This window comes from Ananas comosus, linkage group 19 (assembly GCF_001540865.1).
Source record: "Ananas comosus cultivar F153 linkage group 19, ASM154086v1, whole genome shotgun sequence".
Classification (NCBI taxonomy): Eukaryota; Viridiplantae; Streptophyta; class Magnoliopsida; order Poales; family Bromeliaceae; genus Ananas; species Ananas comosus.
Genome location: NC_033639.1, coordinates 6,567,991 through 6,578,240, shown reverse-complemented (window position 1 = coordinate 6,578,240; position 10,250 = coordinate 6,567,991). Strand labels below are relative to the sequence as shown.

General features: G+C 36.7%; 1 protein-coding gene across 2 annotated transcripts in view; it reads right to left on the bottom strand.

The window, feature by feature from the left end:
* The window catches only part of LOC109725069 (cellulose synthase-like protein E6), a 26,674-nt gene continuing 17,233 nt past the window's right edge, over positions 810-10,250 (bottom strand). The window contains exons 2-8 of one of the 2 annotated variants that reach the window (XM_020254127.1): positions 4,093-4,414; positions 3,863-4,003; positions 3,609-3,740; positions 2,859-3,071; positions 2,560-2,778; positions 1,830-2,177; positions 810-1,537 (exon numbers count right to left, since the gene is read on the bottom strand). In XM_020254127.1, the coding sequence (XP_020109716.1) occupies positions 995-1,537; positions 1,830-2,177; positions 2,560-2,778; positions 2,859-3,071; positions 3,609-3,740; positions 3,863-4,003; positions 4,093-4,414 (1,918 nt within the window). In that variant the 3' untranslated portion in view covers positions 810-994. The remainder of the gene's footprint in view (positions 1,538-1,829; positions 2,178-2,559; positions 2,779-2,858; positions 3,072-3,608; positions 3,741-3,862; positions 4,004-4,092; positions 4,415-10,250) is intronic. The other variant, XM_020254128.1, reaches the window with a different exon arrangement.

Below are 10,250 nucleotides of genomic sequence, written 5' to 3'. Positions count from 1 at the left end.
AAGTTGCTATCTGTGTCCATGTGCATTCAATATGTTGAATCCCTAAAAATTTTAGACAGCTTTTCGTCTATTTCGAAGTGCTTTTTTTATTTTTTATTTTTTTTATTTTTTTTTGGCTTGCATGAGAATTCACCTGGCATATAACAATGGTATTTGTGCATACTTTGCACATATGTTACTTCTCTTTCCAAAATTTTAATACTGAATAAAGAATTTAAGAAATAATTCACTCAAGATCATTCTTTGTTCTTATTCGGAATTTAAAGTGCCGCCCCGTACCGTACCGTACGAGGCCACACGTACCGGCGAGACCTCCTCTATGTTGCGGCATGCGCCATCGTGCCGCACGAAACAGAGCGGCATAGCGCAGTGTGCCGCAAGCAGCACGATGCTGTTTTTTTTTTTTTTTTCTTTCTTGCTTTTTTTTTTCTTTCGTTTTGTTCTTTTGGAGTATCCGAATCATTTGTTGTACCCTACACCCCCAAAGATATTGCAAATCGAAATCTATTTATTAAGTAAATCAAAAAATTATAATTTAATATTTTTATTTATCAATATACAGGTAAATTTTTAATATACATATCCTGATCCATACCGCTGAGTGGACGCAAGTCATCCCGGCCTGAGCCCTCCGCATCTACCATTAGATATCCTTTTTTCTTCGTAAATTATTTTATCAAAATTTATCGCACCCCGAAATTTTTGGCGAATTAGAAAAACAAAATTGAACTGAAGTGTATAGTAAACTATACATAGCAAATATTCATAATTATTTGATTAAATCTTTCAAAACAAATTATAAGAGCTTATTGAAATAAAAAAAAAATTAAAATAAGTTCGTGCCAAAACGTGCTAGGGGATCATGCGTATCCATTTGCACGCAAGCGTACTATGTGTCGGTACGAAAACGTGTTGGTGCCGTACCGTGCCTGGCAAACAGTGGCACGCTTCTGTGTCACGGCACTTTAAACCTTATTCTTATGTACAGGAATTACTACTTTGTTCCTATTATACAAGCTAGCATTGCCAATCCGACCGATATAATAGTGACGGATATCGGCATGCATCCACCATCAACCCTTAAAAACATGGCTTGATAGATGGGCATGTTTATTAGGGTGATAGCCCCAGTTACTGTAAGTTGCACCAACATGGAACTCATCTCTCCAGTTCCATCCAACACCAACTTCTTAACTCCCCCTAGAAGGCAAAGCAGGCAAAACACTGCATGCGCTGATAGAATGATGAACATGAGAGACGCCGATCCGAACTCCATGACTTCTTTCTCGTACCGCTTTGAGACCTCCTCGTCGGCCACCTTAGCGGTGACAATAAATGCCAATTTCTTCACGTCGAGTAGCTTCAGGAAGGCATCAGTGGCAGCAAATGGGTAAGAAGCCAATCTCTTGAAAAGCCACATTCTTCGCTCGTTCCACCATCCTTTAAGTGTATATCCAACCTTTTTGGACTCCCACAAGCTATGTATAGTTGTTACACCAATAACATAAGCAAACGGTGCAAACCAAATGCTGTGAACCTGTTCGTCAGATATAAATTAGTTAATGCAATAAATAATAGAGAATTTATTGCTTGCACCTGATGACGCAACTCTACATTAGTTCACCATCGCCCACATTTCAATCTTTATCGTATACTGAGTTGCAGTCTTTTCTCCTTTTGAAATTTGATGGTTTGGCCGAATGTATGAGATGAGATTAGGCGAAGGGCTGAAGGATTGGCAGTGTGATGATGTATAGTTGCATCAGTTGCAAGCATTGGTTTCCATTTTCATCTCATAAGTGTATCTTTGGAGTCAAGATGATTCTTACACTGGGGAATAAGGAGATGGCATGGAGGAGAGCGAAGGAGGGGATGATAGCATAATAAATTGTTGGGAAGGAGCAAGGGGCCCAAAGGAAATAGATGTTATAGCCAAGTTGAAGCCCGAGCTTTATTTTCTTGTGCCCATAGAGTAAGGGGTTATACTTGGACAAGAATATCTGGAAATTTCCCTCAGACCACCTTTTGTGCTGAACTAGGGTTTGTGCCAGTGTCACAGGGGCAACCCCTAAGAAGCCCACCCTTGGGGGGTTGAAGTAGATGGATTTCCACCCCCTGCATTGGATTGACAAGCCAGTGATCACATCCTCTACCGGGAACCCATACTTCAGCCCCACCTGCAATGTCGAAGCACAATTGAGCTCATCATAAAATGTAGAATCACAATTACAAATTTAGTCATGACCTTAATATTGCTCTCACTTGCGTAGTTTAGTTTCAATTGTAGCTGTTCAGCAATTAAGTTATGGCTCCGTTATCAGTCTACCATTTGAAAGAGGCGCCAACTTTTCTTTGTTATAACATTGAAATTCTAAGAACAAAATTGCAATCAAAATCAAACTTCAACGACTCAGTTGTTAAAATTGGAAGTATGAGGTCAAAATTCAAATCAAGTATAAAACGTAAATACGAATTTACAATTGAAACTTTGAGCACCAAATTGAATCTGGGTCAAGCTTAGGGAGCTACAAGGAAATAAAAAGGAAAAAAGATAATAACCTCCTTTCCCCATTCAGTGTTGTCCTCAAAAGTACAGGTTATGAGACTCTTTGCTTTCTCTTCAAGAGTTGATGCATCTGCTCTAGTGTTCCTTTTGTTATATTTCATCTCTGCTTTATTAGACTCATATTTCTTTCCACAGAGACTCTCTCTTCTATGAAAACAACCAGATCCCACATATAGAGGCCCACCAAATCCATCCAATCCATGAAACTCCACCTTCATAAGCAAAGTATATAACGTAGATACTAGATAGAACTATGTATAAAGATCATATATAGTTGTGGTTGGTATTTTACCTCATATTCAGTTCTCAAGCAGTTGGCATAAATGTCATTCTTGGTGATGTTATTGAAACGTTGCGGCAGCTGAACATAAGCAAACTCATGGCCCTTGTCCTCATCCATGAAGAAACACAATGCGTCTTTTATAGTTTCGGAATTGTTTGAGTACATGTCGCAATCCATGTTGAGAATGACCGCACCATTGCTTATCTCAGATGAAACTCTTAGCTAAGCATTTTACAATTACAGCACCCAAAAAAAAAAAAAAAAAGATCAAAAGATTTGCAAGTCATAACGCAAGATGAAGGCAAATTGTATGGCTATCTGAGTGGCATATCCCGGTAGCTAGAGGTGGCAAAATATGTACCTGGTTGACCAACCTAGTCCGACCCGAAAAGTAATCGGGTACGGATATACAATCCTGTCAGAAAATAGGGTTCGGACAAAATATTTTGTCCGAATAAAATACCAGGTCTGGGCTCAGTCCAATAAATCCGAACAAACCAGGTCATAATACCGTAATCCGTGTCGGATTTGGACATACTAGATGGTCATTGATCTTACCATTGTCTGACCCGAACCCAAATTTTTGCCACCTCTAGTAGCCCCACATTAGAAGTTGTCAGCATAAGACCAACTTCGCTAGTTTAGCAACTTGGGTGAAAGTATTTTGCATCATATTATCAGGCAAATTTCAATCTGAGTTATTAGTAACGATAGACTAAATGACACATGATACCCAACATTTAATGAACAAATACGTACTAAAGAATTCATAGCTCCAGCTTTGAAATTATGGTGGTGCTCAGGTCTCTTCTCACGGGCCATGTACACAAGTGTGGGCAACACGACTCCTTCATTATCAGTGGCATTTTCATCTCTTCCGTCAATTAGTATCTACACCAAAAGAAAATTGAACCGAATGGTACCCTCCTATTTATGCAATAGTCAAGAAATAAACTTTTGAATCTATGACTACGAAAACATGATCCTATGAGAAAGGTAACATGCAACCTTACTTCGACAATAGCATGGTGGTCGCATGAAGTTGACGGTACATTCCACTCACAGAATCCCTTGTGTTGCTTGCGAATGTCATTGGAGAGCCTACCAAATCTGGTCACTTGATTTATTCGGTTCTCCATTTCTTTATACAAATTCTGCAAGTAAAACTGAAAACAGTCAATTATATGTAAACAAGAACATCATATGGGCAAAAATGAAACATTTGTAACATGTACTACGTTACCTTTGTTGCAATCCATTCAACAGCTTCTGTGACATCTTTTTGGCTTGTATGTGATTCTTTGAAATAAGCCGCTGGGGATCTAGTTTCCACATTGAACTTCTGGCAGAAAGGAATCCAAGTTCTTGCGAAATGAGATGCCTCTAAGAGGGCATAGAATGTAAGCTCAGATCCGCCATCGTCGGAGAGATACACACTTAGCTTATCTTTTGGATAATCGTAGGCCAAAACCGATAGCACCGTGTTGATAACCATGATTGGTGGCTCAATTGTTAGGTCCGCTGTGCACACAAAGATGTCCACCCCGGGCAAGTTGTTTCTGTATCTATTTGTTAAACATTTTATGCAGGGGTAGTAAATGTGACCTGATTCGGTCTGAAAGAGAAATAACTGGGCCTGGACATGAAATCCTAGTTGCAAAGCCACGTAGAACAAAATCCTAATTGGAGCTTATTTTGAAGAGAGAAACAATTTGTCTGTGAAAGTTGGGAATGTTTAATACTGAGTTTGTCATTGCTTCATTGCAAGTTATATTTTTGTGCAGCCCAATTCCCCTTCATGAGGGATAATTCCTCGGGCAGAGCTAGGTGCGTCATGGGGGGATCATGTGCCCCTTCTTGGTTGATTACGAGTTCTTAACGTATTTTGTGCAGAACAAGACTACAAATCCATACCTAATAAGCTAATTCATAATTTTCTCTGTAAAACGCCAATTGGGAGACATCATTTCATGTTTCAGTTCTTTGTTTGAGAGAAGTAATTGCTAGTAATACTACGCCCACTTCCAGATGTAAATGGAAATAAAATTTGGACAGTGAAAACTATATTATCAAGAGATTCACAGGAACCACAGAATAGTGGGCTCCATGCTCGTCAAAAGAAACTAATCACCTCAGTCTAGATCCTGCTTGATAAGCCCCACAGTTTGGCCGAAAAGAACCAATCAATTAAGTCGAATCAATTCAGTCTAATTAAACTCTCATAAAAAATTAGTTGCGGCCATATTGATATTCAATTAATGCAATAGAATGTTAAACGAATCACTTCACTCTAAGATTCGACATGATGAGCCCTACATTTGGTGGAAAATAACCAATCACTTCACTTTAAGATTATCCTTTTCGACATGATGAGCCCAACAATTTGGCAGAAAATAACCAATCACTTCACTCCAAGATTATCCTTTTTCTAGTATGTGTTCCTAAGAAAAATGATTTGTCCATTTCACTTTTTCAAGGCCTCAAAAAAAGGGCGTGGAAACACATAGGAACTTTTAAATGGAAATTTGACTTTTATTTGCATTTGTGCAAATAGAACCCTACGCTCGAGATTCTACTTGAGCTATTCTTGTTCTAATGACAGAAACTAATTCAAGCATTCGTTCCGAGTTGCCAAGAGAGAGAAGAGCTTATATATATATATATATATATATATATATATATATATATATATATATGGAGAGAGAGAGAGAGAGAGTCAGCTGGCTACTATACTCTTATGAGTATAGATCTCTTTGTACTCATAAATTTCGACCGTTATATTTACCCCTTTAACCATTTCCATCTGTTAGATCATACTTTCAACCAATACCCCACTCAACCCTAGGGGACCACTATTATCCTAACTGGGGACCATTATCATCCTAACCGCACATCCTTCATCCCTTCATTTTCCAATAATAGGACATCCTATTCGATAATCGGTTCTGTTAGACATGATCTACACTATTAAAACTATTTAGAAATCAAATTTTATAATTTTTTGACGTCATTTACCAACTGATTAAAGAATCTAAAAAATAACTATTTTAACGGTCGATGTGGCACGTTCGTAAGTTCCACAGTGTAGATTCTGTAGAATAATCGAAATTACGTGAAGCTTTAATAGAAAATTCTACTTAACATCAAGAGTAAGATCAATACCTCCGATTTGAAATTTAAGTCTTTTTTCACTATTTTTTATAAAATTTTTAATTTCAGCCATTCATTTTGAAACTACTCGTTCACTAGGTGACCAAAGTCAAGAACTTATGAAATTGGTGTTTAGAAAATTCCAACACTGTAGATCTTCTCTAACGAAACTGCTTGCCGAATCGAATGTCCCATCATCAAAAACAACTTACAAATATGGAGACCTCCGTACTTTTGAAAGCAGAGGAGCCTAGCTATATATATAGTAGCCGAACTCGTATATAGGCTAGGGCTACTATACTCGTATGTGTATAGATCCCTTGTACTCATAAGTTTTCGGCCGTTGGATGAAGGAATGTGCGATTAGGATGATAGCGGTCCCTGATTAGGATGATAGCGTTTCCCTAGGGTTGAGTGAGTGGTTGGTTGAATAGTATGATCTAACCGGTGAAAATGATCAAAGGAATAAATCTAAGGGCCGAAAACTTATAAGTATAAAGGAACCAATACTCATAAAAGTATAGTAGCCGGACTATATTATAATATCATATATAATATAATAATATATAATATAATATATAATATATAATAATATACTATATATATACAGGCTGTGTTTGAGTGATCGAATGCGGAATCGAAATCAGTATCGGAATCAATAGTGGGACATCGGAATCGGAATGACTCATTACCTTTCGTTTGGTTCATTACCTGAATCGGATCGGAATAAATCATTTCCATTGTCGGTGTTTTGTTCAGGTAATAATAAAACGCTATTATAATTTAAATTCAAATTAAAATAAATATTAAAAATTCACATCAAATTTGAAATAATGTCAAATTTTAAATCTATGTTTTAAAAAAAATTAAACTTTGAGTTGAGTGAATAATTCAAAATATAAAACTAAATTGCGATTTATTCAAATTCAAATTTAAATATTACAATTTAAATTTTAATTTGAATCCATAAATTTAATTTAAGTTTTAAATAAATTAAATAAAATTTATATAAATTAAAATTTAATTTAAATTCAAATTCATAGGTTAGATTCGAAATACTTGATTAAATTTTAATTTTATTTCATTTAAAATTATAAATTTAATTTATTTAAACTCATTTTAATTTAAAAAAAATTAAAAAGATAATTATATCGAATAAATATTCATTCGTCCGGGATTTAACTTCCATCCGCCTCCTAGCGCCGGATTGAAAAACTGGTGATGGGGGAATTTCCATTCCACTTTGGGAATCGGAATCGGAATATGGCGACTCTCGCGTTACAAACACCGACAAACGGATTCGCCCATTCCGATTCCGATTCCAGAGGTGAAAAGAAGCGAACCAAACCGCCCATAGTGTAGAGTCACTAATGCTATCGGAGCATAAGAGGTTATATGCTTTCCGACTTTTTGACCCTGTTGGATCAAGAATTGTACAGTTGGGATGATTGTGGTCCCCCCGGGTTGAGTAGTACCCCTAGGATTTGAGGTCCGTCCCTACGGTAGTATCTAATCAAAGTATTAGAAATTGATCAAAGGGTTGATCTAAGAGGTCAAAAAGTCGGAAGATCACCAGATTCTCTATGCTTCGATAGCATAGTAGCTTCTACTATCATCTCTCTCTCTCTCTCTCTCTTCTCTCTCTCTCTATCATAATATAATATTATATATATACACACACACACGCACACATTCAAAGTGTGAGGTTCCCTCAACCTAGGATAAATCAATTGGGATGTGTGGCCTTTTCTCTGTACCTACACGGTGAACGAAAAGTGAAAACCACACATACACCATAACCTCTGTTGGGCTGAAATTTTCATGTCCATCTATGCCAGTTTATTAATTTTTCACCCGTGCTTCTGTTAACACCACTCATTAGCACGCTTAAAACCTACCACACTACAACTACAAAAATTTCATCTATATTTAAGTATAAACAAATTATTTAATATTCCATTTTTTATCAAAATTATTGACAAGATGCGCTGAGGATAGATTCCAATATTGAACTTGCGATGGCTGTGTTTTTAACGTATATTCTCTTGATCATTATTTAGTCGCCATATCTGCCCTATTTAGGGCGGAGTAGGTTCCAAATTGACTTTTCTTTGTTGTCATCTTTAAGTTAATTTACCTTTTTTAGCACAACAAGAGGTCAAAAACGCGGAATTGATTTATGGTTTCCCATTGTTGGTTCCTTACCACATATTGCTACACTAGATTAGTAGTTTTAAGGCCGATATTAGCTATGAATTTCAATTAAAACCAAAGATCGAACCTTGAATTGTCTTAACACCCCTACTCACATATATGGTGGATGTCAGATGAATCATGTCCGTGGATTGATTGAAGAAAAGTAGTGAAAAGATAATAGAGTAATAAATGAAAAGCTAAATTACAAAAACCTCCTGTAAATACTCGTTTTTTTCACTTTTCCTCCCTGACCTCGTTTGCCTCTTAAATTTCAAAAATGTTTTCAGAGGGTACGACGTTAATGGAGAGGACAAACATGACCAATTGCCCTTACTTCTTCTATAGGAAAAAATAATTTTTAATGTATTTCTGTCATTTTGAAGGGTATTTTCGATTATAAAATTATAAAAAATTGACGATATGATAGAATCCTCGGAGCGGGAGCTAAATGCAACAACTTGAAATGTTGAGGGTAAAATATAGTTTGAAGTTAGGGAGGAAAAGTGAAAAAACATGCATTTATAAGACGATATGTCCTGTAATTTAGCCTAAATGAAATATATGCCATATAATGAATTTCGATATAGAGATCAAACTGCAAACTTGACAGAATCTAGGGCCGTGCTTTTGGGCCGAAATTAGGGCAGTTTGGTTCACCTATTTAGACTGGAATCGGAATGGATTCATTGATTCTGACAGTTGTTGCTTTGTGTTTCATAGGAATCGAATTCCGGTTTCCATTCCACTCGGAAATGAAATGGCTAAATCCATTATGGCCAATCCGGCTTTGAACCGGATTGGCCATTCCAAAATAAACTATTCAAAATCTTTTACCAACACTACTCCTTTCCCTTCATCGTTTTAATCAAAACCCTCTCTCAAACTTCTAAATTTTCATTCCGATTTCCATTCAATAATGAAACAAACATTTTTGGATGATTGTCATTCCATTTCCCATTCTAAAGCATCCAATTCATTTCCTATTTCTATTCCAATCATGAACCAAACATGCCTTAATGTGGCCCACATTGCTTCCACAAATGTTTTGATGGTTTAGTGGGTTTTAGGTTAAAATTAATTTCTTCTATTTACGGTTAATTTGTCGTCAATTTAGCTTAATTTTGTTGCATGCAACATTTTTTTTTTACGATAGACAAGAGAGAACGGTCATGTTTTTCCTCCTTGAAATGAAAAATGGATTTCCCCAGTTACTTGGACAGCTGTACGTATGCTTGTGAACCCATTTCTTCATACTATGTGTTTTAAAAGAAACTAGTTAAGGGACCCGCGCGATGCTGCGGGTAGTTATTTTAAAATTTAATTTTGAAAATTAGCTATAAAAATCAATTTCAGAATTTAAATGGTGCAATAAGTACATCAAAAAATTTTAGTAGCCATAGTAGTCCCCCATTAGTTAGTGAAATAATTTTAGTAGGTATCGTAGGCCCCCAGTAGTTAGTGAATGAGAAGAGAAATCATTATTTGTGATTCTCACAATTAATTTTCATCAAATATAAAATTAACTTAAGCTGCATCAATTTTTTTTATTTTTTTAATGTACAATTTATATGTGAATGCTCAATATTATAAAATTAATATTTATACTTAATACCAGTAGTCTAAATTATTTAACATTTATTTATATAGTTTACATTTTATAAAAATAAATAGTAAATTATATAATGTATTATTATATAATAATATATCTATATACAAATAAAATACTATATATAATAAATAAATATATATTTATAAATAAAATTATATATTATATATAGGACCTCCCTCTCACGTGGTCACGACGGCCGAAATGGCTCATGGACCCGAGAAAACCCCATAGAGCCCGCCTGTTTTTCGGTCCTCACAGACCCGCGCCGCGCTGTGCTGCCGCCGCCCGCCACGGCGCGAACCCACCCGCGCCCCTGTGCGTTAGGCTGTCGCTTGTCCACGCAAGCAACGAAGCCGCCCTCGCTGGTCAGCGCCGTTCCCGCCGCGCGCCCGCGCCCCGCGTCGGCATTGCCGCCTGCTTCCACGCCTATCCGCGACGGAAGACCG